Raw genomic sequence first — 20,663 nt, 5'->3', positions numbered from 1 at the left:
CCCATGTTAACACCTTTCTCTCTCGCCTTGTCTCTACTGTTTGATTTGTCAAATCTTCCTAAATTTCCTCTTGTACCCACTGTTCAGCTTAAAACTCTCTCCCTCTACTCCCCTAGTTATGCAGCTTGCTAGAACATCAGCCCCAGCATGGTCCCAATGGCACAGGGCCCATTTCTCACACACCAGTCTTTGAGCCACGCATTCACCTGCCTAATCTGATTTTCCCTACGCCAAGCTTCTGCTGACTATTCACAGCCTCCTTTCTAGTTCTGCCTACACCGCTGGTACCTACATGGACCGTGGCGGCTGGCTCCTCCCCCTCCCACTGTCGGTTCCTCTCCAGCCCTGAGCAGCTGCCCCGAATCCTGAAGCTGGGCAGGCAGCAACTTGCAGGTCCAAAGGAAAAATTCTCCAGGTGACACACAGTTTGCGAAAGATAGTTTATTATCAGTTGTGTACGAGGTTCAATGACTTGTCGATATCCCTGGCGGATAGGCAGGAGCTGCAGGATAGGTAGAGACAAGATGCTCTGTGCGAGGTGACAGGACAGCCTGAACGCACTGAAGGGCTGAACCTATGTCCGCACAGTATCAGAGCAGACCTGGCAAGGAGTGCCTGCTTTTAGACCTGATCATCACTCAGCATTTCTCTTCCCATCTGCTCCATGCCTCGCCCCCCTGCCCAGCCACCCGGGATATCTGAGAGCTAGACAGTGAGAGCGATTAACTAATAATATATACAGTTCCAGCAAGTATCGCAATGGTTCAAGTTAGGTAAGCGAGTGGCAAAGAAATAGGTTTAACATGTAGGTGGGCAACTTCTACAGGCAACAGGGGCCTAACCAAGTTCCCCAGGCAAAACACTCCTCCTCGCCCCTCATCTTCAATGGTAGGCCCGAAGAGAATCCCTGGCAGTCTGTTTCCAATTCCCCTTGCGATGTGTGTGGGAGGGAGGGGGGAGGGCCCGCCTGAAGTGAAGGTTGAGCAGATGGTGAGTGCAGAGGAGAGAAGGGGAAAGATGGGGGACTGAAGTTGGTGAGGGGCTGGAGGGAAAGATAGAGAGGGTGAAGGAGCAAGGGGCAAGAGGGGGAGGACGGGTGCCAAAAGGGGGAGGGAGCAAGGGGTACGACGGGGGAGTGAAGGGGTAAAGGAATGAGGTGAGGGGAAATGAAGGGTGAGTCAAGGGGGAGAGGGTAAAGGAGAAGGGGGTAAAGGAGCAGAGAGCATGATTGGGGAGGGTCGTGAAGCAGAAGTGAGAGTATGAAAGGGAGAAGGGAGTGAATGCAAAGGAGTTATGTATGAATGGGAGGGGAGAAGGACCATGGAAGGGCTTCACCTAGCTAATTTGAACCACCATATAATTATATGGGCAAAAAAATCAAGCTTTGCAAACATCATTTAGTTGGATTTTTGTTGAATGTGCACATTCCTCAGGTACTCGATGATATCCTCCTTGACTTTGTCCATGGGCACCCGAGGGAACCAACGTTGGACAGCTTTGCCATCGCGGCCAATGAGAAACTTCTCAAAATTCCACTTGATGTCAGAGATTTTGAGAGGTTGCCAGAAGAGCCTGTCGGTGCTTCCAAAAGTGTCTCCCACCGGGGGGCAGGCATTCTGTTCACAGCAACAATAACAACAAGGATACACAGTTAGATCATTGCAGGTCATTGCTAACCCTCCCTCACCTGCATTCTCTGCCCTCTCACCTCTAACCCATCACACCCGAGAAGGCAACATAATGGAATCGCCATTAATTCCCAAACTTCCCTCCAGGTCGGAGTTTGGACACACATCACTCGCTCCTCCACTGTCGCTCAGTCAGCCTCCATGCTCACCAACACCTTCTCAAGGGCAGTCCAATTGATTGCTAGCCCATCTACTATCTTAGATATTAGTTCCCTTCACCACCAGCAGTGTACTCGGACTGTAGCGTGTGCCATCTATAAGATGGAGTGCCAGTCAGCAATTCCTTTCCCTCCAATCCTGCTAGAGCGCTGGTAAGGAGTGATGTACAGGGAGGGTACATAGAGAGAACCTATAGAGGGAACAATGGAGGAGTTATTATATTATTATGGGTATATCTTATAGGCCAACAAATAATGCCCAGAGCAAGTAAATAATGAGCTACTGTCCACAAAGGCCCATAGGCATCGCTCTCCATTGTAGAGAGACAATCGGTGATATGTAGCTTGAGGAATGTCAATCTGTCAGAGTGGGGTAGGTGAGCAGGCCTGCATGAACTACCGGAGTGTGGGCAGCCTAATTGGAGAAGGAAGCGCTGAGTGGTGATAATGTGTCACCTCATATGGAAATTTGGAGGAGGAGTGAGCCATTCAGCACCTTGAACCTGCTCCTCCATTGGATAAGATCGTGGCTGAACTGATCATGGCCTCGACTCCACTTTCCTGTCTAGCCTTTGACCCCCTTGTCAGTCAAGAAACTTTCCAACTCAGCCTCAAAAATATTCAGTGAGTCGGCTTCCACCGCTCTCTGGCAGCGAGAATTCCACAGACTAGCACACCCTCCGAAAGAAAGGAATTCTCCTCATTAAACGGCAGACCCTTTGGGCGGGATCCTCCGCCGGCGGGATTGTCCGTTTTGCCGGATCCCGGGGGCTTCCCAACGGCGTGGGGCTGCCGCACAATGGGAAACCCCAGTGACCGGCCCGCGTAACGGAGCAGCCCGCCGGTGGGTCAGGGCGGAAATGTGGCGGGGCGGAGAACCCAGACCCTTATTTTTAAACTGTTTTTTGTTAGTCCTAATCTCTCCCATAGGGGGGAAAATCTTCTCAGCATCAATTCGCTTATATGATCCTAACATCGGCTTGAGTAGTAACAATGTAAAAGACAGTGTGGGGGAGGAATTCCTGAATTGTGTATATGAAATGTTTCCAGATCAGTGTGTTTTCCGCCTATTGGGTCTAGGTTGAGCAGAGAAGAGTTAGGGAGTGATTTAATTGAGGCGTCAAGATCATTATTTTTTTTGATTAAAATAACTCAGGAGAACCATTTTGCTGGTGGAAGGCTGGATGGGAGGAGCTTGCGGAATCGCCAGAGGCAGAAAGATCCAGGGGCGGGATTCTCCCAACAGGCGGCTAAGTGCCGACACCGGGGTAAAAACGGGAATGTTTTACTCCGGCTTCGGCGCCCGTTCCGGGACCCCATTCTGCGGCCGCCAAGGGGCTAGGACGGCCCTCGAGCGGCCCTCCGCCGCCCCAGCTGCCGATCCCAGCCTGAACCCAGCGCCGTGGGGTCCGCGCATGGTGCAGTTGGGCCGGCCCCAGCTAGTGCATGCGCAGTGGCCCCAATGCCCAATGGCGCAGGGCTACAGGAGCCGGCGCGTAGGAAAGGAGGCCAGAGGGCAGAGAGGTCGGCCTGCCGATCGGTGGGCCCTGATCGCGGGCCAGGCCACCACGGAGGCCTCCACCGGGGTCGGACCCCCCCCTCTCTTCCCCCCCCCCCCCCTTTACAGGCCGCCTCCGGCCTTCAACAGCGAGGTCCCGCCGGCACAGAGGATGTTAGAACGGCGCCGGATGGACTCGGCTTTTTGCTGACAGCCACTCGGCCCATCTGGCCCGGGCTGGAGAGTTGCCGCATACCCCGACCGGCGCTGCGCCGACCACGCCAGCACCGATGGTGCTATTCTCCACTGGGGGGGGGGTCAGAGAATTCCGCCCCAGATGTTTGGCGATTCACATAGATTTACATAGAATGTACAGTGCAGAAGAAGGCCATTCGGCCCATCGAATCTGCACCGGCCCTTGGAAAGAGCACCCTACCTAAGCCCACACCTCCACCCTATCCCCGTATTCCAGTAACCCTGCCCAATCATTTTGGACACCCGTACCAGCCTCCCCGAACAGGCGCCGGACTGTGGCGACTAGGGGCTTTTCACAGTAACTTCATTTGAAGCCTACTTGTGACAATAAGCGATTTTCAGTTCATTTTTCATTCACCCAGGGCAATTTAGAATGACCAATCCACCTAACCTGCACATCTTTGGACTGTGGGAGGAAACCGGAGCACCCGGTGGAAACCCACGCAGACACGGGGAGGACGTGCAGACTCCGCACAGACAGTGACCCAAGCCGGAATCGAACCTGGGACCCTGGCGCTGTGAAGCTACAGTGCTAACCACTGTGCTACCGTGCAGTCCTTTGAATTTCACTTTATTACCCGTAAGGAAATTCACTTTGGGTAACATTTGCTCAAGTGTTTAAAAAATTACTTATAAATGAATAATTACAACAAAATAAAGCGAATTGCCTCATCACAGCGATCTAACTTTAAATATGTATTAAAAACTATTCCAATGCCTGAAAATAAGCAGTGAGTCCCACCCTGAGCGCTTATCAAACCCCTGTGAACAACTCCTATTCAGAAGGGCACAAACGAGTTCAGGAAACGATCTGTCCTGTATCTGAGGGATGGTAGCCTTTTCCCTGGATTCATCCAGCAGTAATCCGGCAAAAGCAGCAGAGATAACATAAGGAAACATTTTTGTTAAACATGTAATAAGTGGTTCAGGATTGGGAATGCGCTGCCTGAGAGGAGACCTGGTGGATACAGATTCAATCGGAGCTTCTAAAAGAGAGTTGGATACATACACCAAGGCCGTATAGACTTGCAGGGTATGGGGAAGAACAGCAGAGCGGAACTAATCGGATTGTTCTTTGAAAGAGCCGGCGAAGTGTTGATGGACAGAACGGCCTCCTTCTGATCTCTGATCCTATAAAATGGGTTTCAGCGGGGAGCATTTGGGGAATAGTGATCATAGCCAACAAATGAACAACAGAATGTGAAAATGAAGGAGGACTAATTTCAGCTAAAATCAAGGATATGACCCAAATGGACTGGAGTAAAAGACTGGCAAATAAAACAGTAAATGACCAATGGGAGCAAAGGGGAGATATTTTGGGAACCGACACATTCCCATCAGTAAGAAGGAGAAGAACATCCAAACCTCGAGCTTCTTGTATGGAGAATGATGCAGAGATGAAAATGATACGAGATAAATAGAGCAAATGATAGAGATAGGTGTCAGGATCATATTTAAGTCGAGATGGGAACAGAATGTTGAATGTAAATTAATTTAAATTAAGCTAGTATTGTGCAGTGTAGGTTAACAAGGGCTGCCCCACCCACTCACATAACTGGTTGGCAGTTAAGTGTCAGTCACTTTAATCTACTTTGATCTAAAAGCAGGTGGGGGAGGGGAGTCAATTCAGGACAGTTTAAAAAGAGCCACTTGTAAACTCACTCCCAGTGAGTTCTCCCAGTGAGCCGGAGAAGACAGCCAGGAGTGAGACAGCAAAGAGTGAGTTTGGGAATTTGAATCGAGGTGGGAATTCAAAGCTGGGTGGGGAGGAAGTGCTCTTTGTGACTGGTAAGTAGTGTTTCTGTTTTTCTGTTTCTTTTCATTGGTATATTTATTTATTTTTTTCTTCATTGTTTATTTATTTATTTAAATTTTTGGGGGGGGAAATTGAAATTGTTGAAGTTAAGCGAAGGTTTAAGACATGGCAGGAGATCTCAGACCCGTGTCATGCTCCTCGTGTGCGATGTGGGAGCTCAGGGACACGTCCACTTCACTTGCATGAAGTGTGTCCCGTTGCAGCTCCTGTTAGACCACTTGACGGCTCTGGAGCTGCGGATGGACTCACTTTGGAGCATCCGCGATGCTGAGGACGTCGTGGATAGCACGTTTAGCGAGTTGGTCACACCGCAGGTGAAAGGTACTGAGGGAGATAGTAAATGGGTGACCAAAAGACAGAGCAAGAATAGGAAGGCAGTGCAGGTGTCCTCTGCGGTCATCTCCCTGCAAAACAGATATACCGCTTTGGATACTGTTGTGGGAGATGGCTCACCAGGGGAAGGCAGCAGCAGCCAGGTTCATGGCACCGTGGCTGGCTCTGCTGCGCAGCTGGGCAGGAAGAAGAATGGCAGGGCTATAGTGATAGGGGACTCAATTGTAAGGGGAATAGACAGGCGGTTCTGCGGACGCAATCGAGACTCCAGGATGGTATGTTGCCTCCCTGGTGCAAGGGTCAAGGATGTCTCGGAGCGGCTGCAGGACATTCTGGGGGGGGAGGGTGAACAGCCAGCTGTCGTGGTGCACATAGGCACCAACGATATAGGTAAAAAACGGGACGAGGTCCTACAAGCTGAATTTAGGGAGCTAGGAGTTAAACTAAAAAGTAGGACCTCAAAGGTAGTAATCTCAGGATTGCTACCAGTGCCACGAGCTAGTCAGAGTAGGAATGTCAGGATAGAGAGGATGAATACGTGGCTCGAGAGATGGTGCAAGAGGGAGGGATTCAAATTCCTGGGACATTGGAACCGGTTCTGGGGGAGGTGGGACCAGTACAAACCAGACGGTCTGCACCTGGGCAGGACTGGAACCGATGTCCTAGGGGGGGTGTTTGCTAGAGCTGTTGGGGAGAGTTTAAACTAATGTGGCAGGGGGATGGGAACTGATGCAGGAAGTTGGAAGGTAGTAAAACAGGGACAGAAATAAAAGGCAGTAAGGGGGAAAGTGTAAGGTAGAGAAGCCATAGTCAAAAATCAAAAAGGGCGACAGTACAAGGTACAGTGACTGAGGGGAACTCAGTGAATAGGACCAGGAATACTAAAAGAAATAAAACGGGAAGTGAAAACATTAATGGTAAGCGACGCGGCAGGTTGTTACAGGAAGATATGGGTTCGACGACAAGGAAAATTAGGTGAAAGGTTAAGAGGAAATATAACTTAGGAGAGGTTACTGATCGAGGTGTTAAGATTAAGAACAGAGGTAAAAAAGCAAACATAAGTGTACTTTACCTGAATGCTCGTAGTATTCGGAATAAGGTAAATGAGTTGATGGCGCAAATCATCGTGAATGACTATGATTTAGTGGCCATTACTGAAACATGGTTAAAGGATGGTCACGACTGGGAGTTAAATATCCGAGGGTATCAAACTTTTTGGAAGGACAGAGTGGATGGTAAGGGAGGTGGTGTAGCTCTGTTATTTAAGGATGACATCCGGGCAACAGTAAGGGATGACATCGGTGCTATGGAGGATAAGGTTGAATCCATTTGGGTGGAAATCAGGAATAGTAAGGCGAAAAAGTCACTGATAGGAGTAATCTATAGGCCACCAAATAGTAACATTATGGTGGGGCAGGCAATAAACAAAGAAATAACAGATGCATGTAGAAATGGTACAGCAGTTATCATGGGGGATTTTAATCTACATGTTGATTGGTTTAACCAGGTCGGTCAAGGCAGCCTTGAGGAAGAGTTTATAGAATGTATCCGCGATAGTTTCCTCGAACAGTATGTAACGGAACCTACGAGGGAACAAGCGGTCCTAGATCTGGTCCTGTGTAATGAGACAGGATTGATTCAGGATCTCATAGTTAGGGATCCTCTCGGAAGGAGCGATCACAATATGGTGGAATTTAAAATACAGATGGAGGGTGAGAAGGTAAAATCAAGCACTAGTGTTTTGTGCTTAAACAAAGGAGATTACAATGGGATGAGAGAAGAACTAGCAAAGGTAGACTGGGAGCAAAGACATTATGGTGAAACAGTTGAGGAACAGTGGAGAACCTTCCAAGTGATTTTTCACAGTGCCCAGCAAAGGTTTATACCAACAAAAAGGAAACGCGGTAGAAAGAGGGAAAATTGACCCTGGATATCTAAGGAAATAAGGGAGAGTATCAAATTGAAGGAAAAAGCATACAAAGTGGCAACAAATAGTGGGAGACGAAAGGACTGGGAAATCTTTAGGGGGCAACAGAAAGCCACTAAAAAAGCTATAAAGAAGAGTAAGATAGATTATGACAGTAAACTTGCTCAGAATATAAAAACAGATAGTAAATGTTTCTACAAATATATAAAACAAAAAAGAGTGGCTAAGGTAAATATTGGTCCTTTAGAGGATGAGAAGGGAGATTTAATAATGGGAGATGAGGAAATGGCTGAGGAACTGAACAGGTTTTTTGGGTCAGTCTTCACAGTGGAAGACACAAATAACATGCCAGTGACTGATGGAAATGAGGCTATGACAGGTGAGGACCTTGAGAGTATTGATATCACCAAGGAGGTAGTGATGGGCAAGCTAATGGGGCTAAAGGTAGATAAGTCTCCTGGCCCTGACGAATGCATCCCAGAGTGCTAAAAGAGATGGCTAGGGAAATTGCAAATGCACTCGTGATAATTTACCAAAATTCACTAGACACTGGGGTGGTCCCAGCGGATTGGAAATTAGCAAACGTGACACCACTGTTTAAAAAAGGAGGTAGGCAGAAAGCGGGTAATTATAGGCCAGTGAGCTTAACTTCGGTAGTAGGGAAGATGCTGGAATCTATCATCAAGGAAGAAATAGCGAGGCATCTGGATGGAAATTGTCCCATTGGACAGACGCAGCATGGGTTCATAAAGGGCAGGTCGTGCCTAACTAATTTAGTGGAATTTTTTGAGGACATTAACAGTGCGGTAGATAACGGGGAGCCAATGGATGTGGTATATCTGGATTTCCAGAAAGCCTTTGACAAGGTGCCACACAAAAGGTTGTTGCATAAGATAAAGATGCATGGCATTAAGGGGAAAGTAGTAGCATGGAGAGAGGATTGGTTAATTAATAGAAAGCAAAGAGTGGGGATTAATGGGTGTTTCTCTGGTTGGCAATCAGTAGCTAGTGGTGTCCCTCAGGGATCAGTGTTGGGCCCACAACTGTTCACAATTTACATAGATGATTTGGAGTTGGGGACCAAGGGCAATGTGTCCAAGTTTGCAGACGACACTAAGATAAGTGGTAAAGCAAAAAGTGCAGAGGATACTGGAAGTCTGCAGAGGGATTTGGATAGGTTAAGTGAATGGGCTGGGGTCTGGCAGATGGAATACAATGTTGACAAATGTGAGGTTATCCATTTTGGTAGGAATAACAGCAAAAGGGATTATTATTTAAATGATAAAATATTAAAACATGCTGCTGTGCAGAGGACCTGGGTGTGCTAGTGCATGAGTCGCAGAAAGTTGGTTTACAGGTGCAACAGGTGATTAAGGAGGCAAATGGAATTTTGTCCTTCATTGCTAGAGGGATGGAGTTTAAGACTAGGGAGGTTATGCTGCAATTGTATAAGGTGTTAGTGAGGCCACACCTGGAGTATTGTGTTCAGTTTTGGTCTCCTTACTTGAGAAAGGACGTACTGGCACTGGAGGGTGTGCAGAGGAGATTCACTAGGTTAATCCCAGAGCTGAAGGGGTTGGATTACGAGGAGACGTTGAGTAGACTGGGACTGTATTCATTGGAATTTAGAAGGATGAGGGGGGATCTTATAGAAACATATAAGATTATGAAGGGAATAGATAGGATAGATGCAGGCAGGTTGTTTCCACTGGCGGGTGAAAGCAGAACTAGGGGGAATAGCCTCAAAATAAGGGGAAGTAGATTTAGGACTGAGTTTAGGACGAACTTCTTCACCCAAAGGGTTGTGAATCTATGGAATTCCTTGCCCAGTAAAGCAGTAGAGGCTCCTTCGTTAAATGTTTTTAAGATAAAGATAGATAGTTTTTTGAAGAATAAAGGGATTAAGGGTTATGGTGTTCGGGCCGGAAAGTGGAGCTGAGTCCACAAAAGATCAGCCATGATCTCATTGAATGGTGGAGCAGGCTCGAGGGGCCAGATGGCCTACTCCTGCTCCTAGTTCTTATGTTCTTATGTTCTTATGTACAGGGCAGGGGATAAAAATAAACAGGGGAAAGGAGAGTGTTTGAGAATAATTAGTGGCTAGAATAAAAACAATAATAATAATTTTTATTGTCACAAGTAGGCTTACATTAACACTGCAATTAAGTTACTGTGAACATCCCCCAGTCACCACACTGCGGCGCCTGTTCGGGTACACAGAGGGAGAATTTAGAATGTCCAATTTACCGAACAGCATGTCTTTCGGGACTTGTGGGAGGAAACCGGAGCGCCCGGAGGAAACCCACTCAGACACGGGGAGAACGTGCAGACTCCGCACAGACAGTGACCCAAGCCGGGAATCGAACCTGGGACCCTGGAGCTGTGAAGCAACAGTGCTAACCATTGTGCTAAACAGCTGGCAAAATTTAAGTGTTGATACTGGGGTGGGATAGGTGGAGTTCTACGACAGCAAAACTGGCGCCAAACCTGGACCAATTCAATGACCGTTAAGGGGCTCGCGTCGGAGCCACGTGGACCGCGATCAATTCCAATGAGAAACGGTGCCGGATTCACCAGTTTCGGGATTGACACTCAGGAGGCTGACAAGCTGCAGACGCATATACACAATTCACTCCCCACACACCAACCTAGCCAACAAGATGGCAGCGAGGAGAGTGGTACCCCATTTTACGGATGCCTAGCTAGAAATGAAATGAAATGAAAATCGCTTATTGTCACAAGTAGGCTTCAAATGAAGTTACTGTGAAAAGCCCCTAGTTGCCACATTCCGGCGCCTGTTTGGGGAGGCTGGTACGGGAATTGAACCTGCGCTTCCTGGCCTGCTTTAAAAGCCAGCTATTTAGCCCTGTGCTAAACCAGCCCCTTGAGACCCTGCTGAATGCCGTGGAGGAGAGGTAGTTGACCCTGTACCCGTGGCTGGGAAGGTGGCTGCCAGCCAGTTGGGCACAGTTGGCAGTGGGTGTAAGCGCCATGAGGAACACTGCGGACCGGCCAGCAGTGCAGGAACAAACTGCACAACATTGTCAGGGTGGCCAGGGTGAGTAGGCCCGTCGCCGTGGCAGAACAAGAGGGCACTGGACATGGTCGGCAATCCCGAGGAAAGGGCAGTACCCGGGGAGATCGCCGTCAGGCGAGGAAATGAGACCCCATTGAACGCGGTTCCCCGTGACCGTGGGTCAACCCTAACCCCACCCCCACAGCACCCTCACACCACCCCCACACCCCGCTCCAGCAACCCCCTCTCCCTCCGGGCCAACATGCGGCTTGTCTTGTGTTTTGTAGGTTCTGCTGGTGATGGGGTGGGCCCATGTGGTGTCCCCCGCTGTGAGCCACGGCCAGAGCTGGCCAGCAACGAGGACACGGACGCAAGCCATAGACCCGAGACTCAGGACACCCCCGGAGCCCGAGTCTGAGGATGACACTGACTTCCCCTCACAGCTGTCTCCAACGTCCTCCACCATCCCAGAGACACTCACCTCGGTGGGCCACTTTAGTGAAGAGGCTCCTGCGACACCATCTGGTGTGACCATACACATACTCCGGTACAGCAGGTGGAGGTAGGAACTCCTGAGGGGCGGATGGTCGGAGAGCAGGTCGACTCCAGGGACCAGCTGTCACCCGGACGGGTTTCAGGTTTCTGGAACAGACAGTCCCATCGATCGTGAAGATGCAGTCGCAGAGCCAGGGTCTACACGAGGGGTTGTCGGCGAGCGCCCGCATCTGCAGTCCAACCGTGTGCAGGAGCAGAAGGTGGTGCCGACCATGCTGGAAAGTGCTACCGTGGGCAGGAGGCAGACGTTGTCAGACGATGCGGAGCACCAGAGCTCATCGCAGAGCGGGTTGTCATCATCCTCCATCCCATGGACCGCTGTTACTGCCAACCCAGGGCCTGCACCCCACAGTGCGACAGGTATGTATGACGGAGGGGGTTGAAGGCGAGGAAGTGGCCGGGGGGGTGGGGGGGGGTTAGGGGGGGTGATGGGTGGGGGATGGGATCCGGAGTTCGTGCCCCTGGCCAGTCTCCCCACCAGTCGATGAACCTGGAGGCGATCAGAGCGTTCCGTGCGCATTGGCCCTAGCGCGCACATTGTGCGGCCTCCTGTGCCTCATGTCCTGCCCATCCTCGCCCTCCACCGCATCCTCCTCGTCAGAAGACTCAATCACTCCTGGTCGCTGCATGGGCATCATTGCAGTGGGTCTCCGCAACAGCCTGTGACCTCTGGCCATCAGCCACCACCCCAGATAACCCCTGTCACCCAGGAGCCAACCCCCCAATCGGGGGGGGGGGGGGTACCTCAAAGAGGCTACGAATCGTTGAATGTGCCAGGATGAAGGCCTTGTGCACACTGCCCGGGCATTGGGCGCAGTCATGCATCATGCGCATCTCATACAAGCAGAACGTTTAGCGAGTGGACCCCCTTTCGGTTTGTGTAGAGCATCCTGTCACCTGGAGGCACTCGTAGGGCAACATGCCCTGTGATCACCACCTGGACCTGGGGCATCTTGGTGATGGCAGCGAATCCTGCTGCCCGGGCATCCTGGTGGGCTCGGTCCACATTGAAATGGAGATTGTGCCGACTGGGCATTTCGGGCCTCTGGGACTGCGCGGATGCACCTGTTCACCGAGCTCTGTGAGATCCCGATCAGGTCAGCACTCGGCGCCTGGAAGGACCCCGTGGCGTAAAGGTTCAGGGGGACTTTCCAGCATCCAGCTGGGTGAACCCTGCATGCGAGCTGACCATTTCCGGCACATGGTCCCATCAATTCCCTGGGGTGGCGGAGGTGGGGTGGGAGAGGAGGGGGTGTGGGAGGGCGGTGGGATGTGCGTGGGGCATCGGAGCAGTGGGCGCTGGCTGAACTGCGGTCCCTGAGCAAAGCCCACCCCCAACGTCCACCCAGTCCCTCATCCCCCTGCACCCCCTCTGCGGCCAGCCCAGACCAGCCCACCCCTCACCTTGACGGCCACGGGGTGCGGGTGTTCTTCCCCAACCCCCCCGTTGTGCCACGTGTGCCATAGTCTGGCAGATGTGTCGCACTGTCCCCCTGCTCAGCCACAGTCTTCGACGGGATGCCCGGTCCAGCAGGTCCTCGAATGACGGGCGCTGCCGTTACACGCGAGGCCTCATGAGGCACCTCCTTTTCCTCAGCCTGTTGGGCGGCCACCTCTCCCTCCTCAGCAGCTGCCTCTTGTTCCTCTGGGATAGGCTCCGCTGCTGCAGTTTTCTCTGCCTCCTCAGGCAGCGCCCATTCGTACAGCCGCAGTGCGTCCCCCAGGGCTGCAGTGATCAGGAAGAAGGCCATCATTGCTGGTTGAATTCCAATATCCATTGGCTGCAGAGGGCGAAAGGCCAATATGTTAGCATGATGCGTACCCTCGTGCCCAACCAGGTCAACCGGGCTACACAATGGCCCCAGTTGGCACTGCAGAATCTGCCCCCGGAGTCGCCCACCTCCCTCCCAGCCATACGGCCGGTATCACTCTGCAGAACCAAGGGTCAAAGTGGGTGGTCAGTAGGGTGTGCAGCATGATGGCTACTTTGCAGGCCACAGCAATGGCTGTCTGTGCCTGGACACTGACCCAGTCCCGTGGGGGGTCAACCAGGCCTCACACCCGTCACCCCGATACTTCCCCCAGCCAGCCCGACCAGTACCCAGCCTGGCAGCCCACAGTCAGGCCTCTCTGTGTCCTACCTCCTCTCTCCTCCTTATCAGCCACGATGCCCGTCTCCCGATATTTAAAAGCTCAAGTGATCGCCACCGGGACTCCCCATTGGATGGGATAAAATGTATAAATAGGGAGGACTTCAAATGATACTCAAAGTAGAAACTTAAGGTAAATGTGAAAGAGGTGTTCAAATCTATGGACCCCAACATTGCATCACTCCCTCAGTACTGACCCCCTGACAGTGCAGCACTCCCTCAGTACTGACCCTCTGACAGTGCAGCATTCCTTCAGTACTGACCCTCTGACAGGGCAGCACACCCTCAGTACTGACCCTCTGACAGTGCAGCACTCCCTCAGTACTGATCCTCTGACAGTGCAGTGCTCCCTCAGTACTGACCCTCTGACAGTGCAGCACTACCTCAGTACTGATCCTCTGACAGTGCAGCGCTCCCTCAGTACTGACCCTCTGACAGTGCAGCACTACCTCAGTACTGATCCTCTGACAGTGCAGCACTCCCTCAGTACTGATTCTGACAGTGCAGCACTCCCTCAGTACTGACTCTGACAGTGCAGCACTCCCTCAGTACTGACCCTCTGACAGTGCAGCGCTCCCTCAGTACTGACCCTCTGACAGTGCAGCACTCCCTCAGTACTGACCCTCTGACAGTGCAGCGCTCCCTCAGTACTGACCCTCTGACAGTGCAGCACTCCCTCAGTACTGACCCTCTGACAGTGCAGCGCTCCCTCAGTACTGACCCTCTGACAGTGCAGCGCTCCCTCAGTACTGACCCTCTGACAGTGCAGCACTCCCACAGTACTGACTCTGACAGTGCAGCATTCCCTCAGTACTGACCCTCTCACAGTGCAGCACTCCCTCAGTACTGACTCTGACAGTGCAGCACTCCCTCAGTACTGACTCTGACAGTGCAGCATTCCCTCAGTACTGACCCTCTGACAGTGCAGCGCTCCCTCAGTACTGACCCTCTGACAGTGCAGCACTCCCTCAGTACTGACCCTCTGACAGTGCAGCACTCCCTCAGTACTGACCCTCTGACAGTGCAGCGTTCCCTCAGTACTGATCATCTGACAGTGCAGCGCTCCCTCAGTACTGACCCTCTGACAGTGCAGCACTCCCTCAGTACTGACTCTGACAGTGCAGCACTCCTTCAGTACTGACCCTCTGACAGTGCAGCGCTCCCTCAGTACTGACCCTCTGACAGTGCAGCACTCCCTCAGTACTGACCCTCTGTCAGTGCAGCACTACCTCAGTATTGACCCTCTGACAGTGCAGCACTCCCTCAGTACTGACCCTCTGACAGTGCAACACTCTCTCAGTACTCATCCTCTGACAGTGCAGCGCTCCCTCAGTACTGACCCCCTGACAGTTCAGCACTCCTTCAGGACTGACCCTCTGACAGTGCAGCCCTCCTCAGTACTGACACTCTGACAGTGCAGCACTCCCTCAGTACTGACTCTGACAGTGCAGCACTCCCTCAGTACTGACTCTCTGACAGGGCAGCACACCCTCAGTACTGACCCTCTGACAGTGCAGCACTACCTCTGTACTGATCCTCTGACAGTGCAGCGCTCCCTCAGTACTGATCCTCTGACAGTGCAGCACTACCTCAGTACTGATCCTCTGACAGTGCAGCACTCCCTCAGTACTGACCCTCTGACAGTGCAGCACTACCTCAGTACTGATCCTCTGACAGTGCAGCACTCCCTCAGTACTGACTCTGACAGTGCAGCACTCCCTCAGTACTGACTCTGACAGTGCAGCACTCCCTCAGTACTGACCCTCTGACAGTGCAGCGTTCCCTCAGTTCTGACCCTCTGACAGTGCAGCACTCCCTCAGTACTGACCCTCTGACAGTGCAGCGCTCCCTCAGTACTGACCCTCTGACAGTGCAGCGCTCCCTCAGTACTGACCCTCTGACAGTGCAGCACTCCCACAGTACTGACTCTGACAGTGCAGCATTCCCTCAGTACTGACCCTCTCACAGTGCAGCACTCCCACAGTACTGACTCTGACAGTGCAGCACTCCCTCAGTACTGACTCTGACAGTGCAGCACTCCCTCAGTACTGACTCTGACAGTGCAGCACTCCCTCAGTACTGACCCTCTCACAGTGCAGCAGTCCCTCAGTACTGACTCTGACAGTGCAGCACTCCCTCAGTACTGACCCTCTGACAGTGCAGCGCTCCCTCAGTACTGACCCTCTGACAGTGCAGCACTCCCTCAGTACTGACCCTCTGACAGTGCAGCGCTCCCTCAGTACTGATCATCTGACAGTGCAGCGCTCCCTCAGTACTGACCCTCTGACAGTGCAGCACTCCCTCAGTACTGACTCTGACAGTGCAGCACTCCTTCAGTACTGACCCTCTGACAGTGCTGCGCTCCCTCAGTGCTGACCCTCTGACAGTGCAGCACTACCTCAGTACTGACCCTTTGACAGTGCAGCACTCCCTCAGTACTGACCCTCTGTCAGTGCAGCACTACCTCAGTACTGATCCTCTGACAGTGCAGCACTACCTCAGTACTGATCCTCTGACAGTGCAGCACTCCCTCAGTACTGACCCTCTGACAGTGCAGCACTACCTCAGTACTGATCCTCTGACAGTGCAGCACTCCCTCAGTACTGACTCTGACAGTGCAGCACTCCCTCAGTACTGACTCTGACAGTGCAGCACTCCCTCAGTACTGACCCTCTGACAGTGCAGCGCTCCCTCAGTACTGACCCTCTGACAGTGCAGCACTCCCTCAGTACTGACCCTCTGACAGTGCAGCGCTCCCTCAGTACTGACCCTCTGACAGTGCAGCGCTCCCTCAGTACTGATCCTCTGACAGTGCAGCGCTCCCTCAGTACTGACCCTCTGACAGTGCAGCACTCCCACAGTACTGACTCTGACAGTGCAGCATTCCCTCAGTACTGACCCTCTCACAGTGCAGCACTCCCTCAGTACTGACTCTGACAGTGCAGCACTCCCTCAGTACTGACTCTGACAGTGCAGCACTCCCTCAGTACTGACTCTGACAGTGCAGCACTCCCTCAGTACTGACCCTCTCACAGTGCAGCAGTCCCTCAGTACTGACCCTCTGACAGTGCAGCACTCCCACAGTACTGACTCTGACAGTGCAGCATTCCCTCAGTACTGACCCTCTCACAGTGCAGCACTCCCTCAGTACTGACTCTGACAGTGCAGCACTCCCTCAGTACTGACTCTGACAGTGCAGCACTCCCTCAGTACTGACTCTGACAGTGCAGCACTCCCTCAGTACTGACCCTCTCACAGTGCAGCACTCCCTCAGTACTGACTCTGACAGTGCAGCATTCCCTCAGTACTGATCCTCTGACAGTGCAGCGCTCCCTCAGTACTGACCCTCTGACAGTGCAGCACTCCCTCAGTACTGACCCTCTGACAGTGCAGCACTCCCTCAGTACTGACCCTCTGACAGTGCAGCGTTCCCTCAGTACTGACCCCCTGACAGTTCAGCACTCCTTCAGGACTGACCCTCTGACAGTGCAGCCCTCCTCAGTACTGACACTCTGACAGTGCAGCACTCCCTCAGTACTGACTCTGACAGTGCAGCACTCCCTCAGTACTGACTCTCTGACAGGGCAGCTCACCCTCAGTACTGACCCTCTGACAGTGCAGCACTACCTCTGTACTGATCCTCTGACAGTGCAGCGCTCCCTCAGTACTGATCCTCTGACAGTGCAGCACTACCTCAGTACTGATCCTCTGACAGTGCAGCACTCCCTCAGTACTGACCCTCTGACAGTGCAGCACTACCTCAGTACTGATCCTCTGACAGTGCAGCACTCCCTCAGTACTGACTCTGACAGTGCAGCACTCCCTCAGTACTGACTCTGACAGTGCAGCACTCCCTCAGTACTGACCCTCTGACAGTGCAGCGTTCCCTCAGTTCTGACCCTCTGACAGTGCAGCACTCCCTCAGTACTGACCCTCTGACAGTGCAGCGCTCCCTCAGTACTGACCCTCTGACAGTGCAGCGCTCCCTCAGTACTGACCCTCTGACAGTGCAGCACTCCCACAGTACTGACTCTGACAGTGCAGCATTCCCTCAGTACTGACCCTCTCACAGTGCAGCACTCCCACAGTACTGACTCTGACAGTGCAGCACTCCCTCAGTACTGACTCTGACAGTGCAGCACTCCCTCAGTACTGACTCTGACAGTGCAGCACTCCCTCAGTACTGACCCTCTCACAGTGCAGCAGTCCCTCAGTACTGACTCTGACAGTGCAGCACTCCCTCAGTACTGACCCTCTGACAGTGCAGCGCTCCCTCAGTACTGACCCTCTGACAGTGCAGCACTCCCTCAGTACTGACCCTCTGACAGTGCAGCGCTCCCTCAGTACTGATCATCTGACAGTGCAGCGCTCCCTCAGTACTGACCCTCTGACAGTGCAGCACTCCCTCAGTACTGACTCTGACAGTGCAGCACTCCTTCAGTACTGACCCTCTGACAGTGCTGCGCTCCCTCAGTGCTGACCCTCTGACAGTGCAGCACTACCTCAGTACTGACCCTTTGACAGTGCAGCACTCCCTCAGTACTGACCCTCTGTCAGTGCAGCACTACCTCAGTACTGACCCTCTGACAGTGCAGCACCCCCTCAGTACTGACCCTCTGACAGTGCAGCACTCCCTCAGTACTGATCCTCTGACAGTGCAGCGCTCCCTCAGTACTGATCCTCTGACAGTGCAGCACTCCCTCAGTACTGACCCTCTGACAGTGCAGCACTACCTCAGTACTGATCCTCTGACAGTGCAGCACTCCCTCAGTACTGACTCTGACAGTGCAGCACTCCCTCAGTACTGACTCTGACAGTGCAGCACTCCCTCAGTACTGACCCTCTGACAGTGCAGCGCTCCCTCAGTACTGACCCTCTGACAGTGCAGCACTCCCTCAGTACTGACCCTCTGACAGTGCAGCGCTCCCTCAGTACTGACCCTCTGACAGTGCAGCGCTCCCTCAGTACTGATCCTCTGACAGTGCAGCGCTCCCTCAGTACTGACCCTCTGACAGTGCAGCACTCCCACAGTACTGACTCTGACAGTGCAGCATTCCCTCAGTACTGACCCTCTCACAGTGCAGCACTCCCTCAGTACTGACTCTGACAGTGCAGCACTCCCTCAGTACTGACTCTGACAGTGCAGCACTCCCTCAGTACTGACTCTGACAGTGCAGCACTCCCTCAGTACTGACCCTCTCACAGTGCAGCAGTCCCTCAGTACTGACTCTGACAGTGCAGCACTCCCTCAGTACTGACCCTCTGACAGTGCAGCGCTCCCTCAGTACTGACCCTCTGACAGTGCAGCACTCCCTCAGTACTGACCCTCTGACAGTGCAGCGCTCCCTCAGTACTGATCATCTGACAGTGCAGCGCTCCCTCAGTACTGACCCTCTGACAGTGCAGCACTCCCTCAGTACTGACTCTGACAGTGCAGCACTCCTTCAGTACTGACCCTCTGACAGTGCTGCGCTCCCTCAGTGCTGACCCTCTGACAGTGCAGCACTACCTCAGTACTGACCCTTTGACAGTGCAGCACTCCCTCAGTACTGACCCTCTGTCAGTGCAGCACTACCTCAGTACTGACCCTCTGACAGTGCAGCACCCCCTCAGTACTGACCCTCTGACAGTGCAGCACTCCCTCAGTACTGACCCTCTGTCAGTGCAGCACTCTCTCAGTACTGACGCTCTGACAGTGCAGCACTCTCTCAGTACTGACCCTCTGACAGTGCAGCACTCCCTCAGTACTGACCCTCTGACAGTGCAGCGCTCCCTCAGTACTGATCCTCTGACAGTGTGGAACTCAAAGAACAAAGAACAATATAGCACAGGAACAGGTCCTTCGGCCCTCCAAGCCTGTACTGGTCATGATGCCACCTTGTCCAAAATCCTCAGCACTTCTGAATGCCATATCCCTCTATATCCATCCTATCCATGTATTTGTCGAGATGCCTTTTGAACATCGTTAATACTCTTTTATTATTGTCACAAGTAGGCTTACATTAACACAGCAAAAAAGTCACTGTGAAAAGCCCCTAGTCGCCACATTCCGGCACCTGTTCGGGTACACAGCGGGAGAATTTAGAATGTCCAATCAGCTAACTTAGTCTTTCAGGACTTGTGGGAGGAAAGCGGAGGAAACCTACGCAGACACGGGGAGAGCATGTAGACTCTGTACAGACAGTGACCCAAGTGGGAATCGAACCTGGGACCCTAGCGCTGTGAAGCCACAGTGCTACTGCTTCCACAACCTCCCCTGGCAGCGCGTTCCAGGCACTCACCACCCACTGCGTAAAAAATCTGCCTCACACATCTCTTCTAAACATTGCGCCACCGACATAGGTTTATATGTCCCCTAGTGACTGACCCCTCCACCCTGGGAACGAGTGCCTGCCCATCCACTCTGTCTATGCTCCTCATAATCTTGTAGACCTCGATCTGGTCCCCCCTCAACCTCCATCATTCTAATGAAAACAGTCTGAGTCTATTCAGCCTCTCCACATAGCTAACACCCTCCAGACCAGGCAACATCCTGGTAAACCTCCTCTGCACCCTCTCCAAAGCCTCCATACCCTTCTGGTAGCGTGGCGACCAGAATCGTGCGCAATATTCCAAGTGCAGCCTTACCAAGGTTCTATACAACTGTAGCATGATTTGTCAGTTTTTATACTCGATGCCCCGTCCAATGAAGGCAAGCATTCCGTATGCTTTCTTGACTACCTTGTCCACTTGTGTTGCCGCTTTCAAAGATCTGTGGACCTGCACGCCCAGATACCTCTGACTTTCTATATTCCTCAGAGTTTTGCCATTTACGGTATATTTCCCCTCTATGTTAGACCTACCAAAATGCATTACCTCACATTTGTCTGCATTAAACTCCATTTGCCATTTCTCTGCCCAAGTCTCCAATCTATCTATGTCCTGCTGTACCCTCTGACAATCCTCAACACTATCTGCCACTTCACCAACCTTGGTGTCATCCGCGAACTTACTAATCAGACCTACTAGATTTTCCAACAAATCATTTATGTATTATGGTAATACCAGGTATTGCGGTACCTGAGAGGTGGATGACCATTGGCTAGACCCAGGAGTCTGCCATTGGCCGATGTACATAGCTCCACCCTGAGAGGCGGAGTATAAGAACCAATGCCGTCCCAGCAGCCTTCACTTTCTGTATCGAAGCTGCTGGGGAAGAGTTCTAGCAGATTAAAGCCTATTAGTTATGACTCACCTTGTCTCGAGAGTAATTGATTGCGCATCATGT

General features: G+C 52.2%; 1 protein-coding gene across 1 annotated transcript in view; it reads right to left on the bottom strand.

Annotated features, from left to right (window-relative positions):
* Positions 1–426: 426 nt before the first annotated feature.
* gpx3 (glutathione peroxidase 3) overlaps positions 427–20,663 on the bottom strand; it is a 44,977-nt gene continuing 24,740 nt past the window's right edge. Inside the window, exon 5 of the mRNA XM_072512732.1 lies at positions 427–1,616. Within this exon, the coding sequence (XP_072368833.1) occupies positions 1,398–1,616 (219 nt within the window). The 3' untranslated portion in view covers positions 427–1,397. The remainder of the gene's footprint in view (positions 1,617–20,663) is intronic.

The sequence above is a fragment of the Scyliorhinus torazame genome, chromosome 7 (genome assembly GCF_047496885.1).
Source record: "Scyliorhinus torazame isolate Kashiwa2021f chromosome 7, sScyTor2.1, whole genome shotgun sequence".
NCBI lineage: Eukaryota > Metazoa > Chordata > Chondrichthyes > Carcharhiniformes > Scyliorhinidae > Scyliorhinus > Scyliorhinus torazame.
This window is presented reverse-complemented; position numbering and strand designations above follow the sequence as displayed.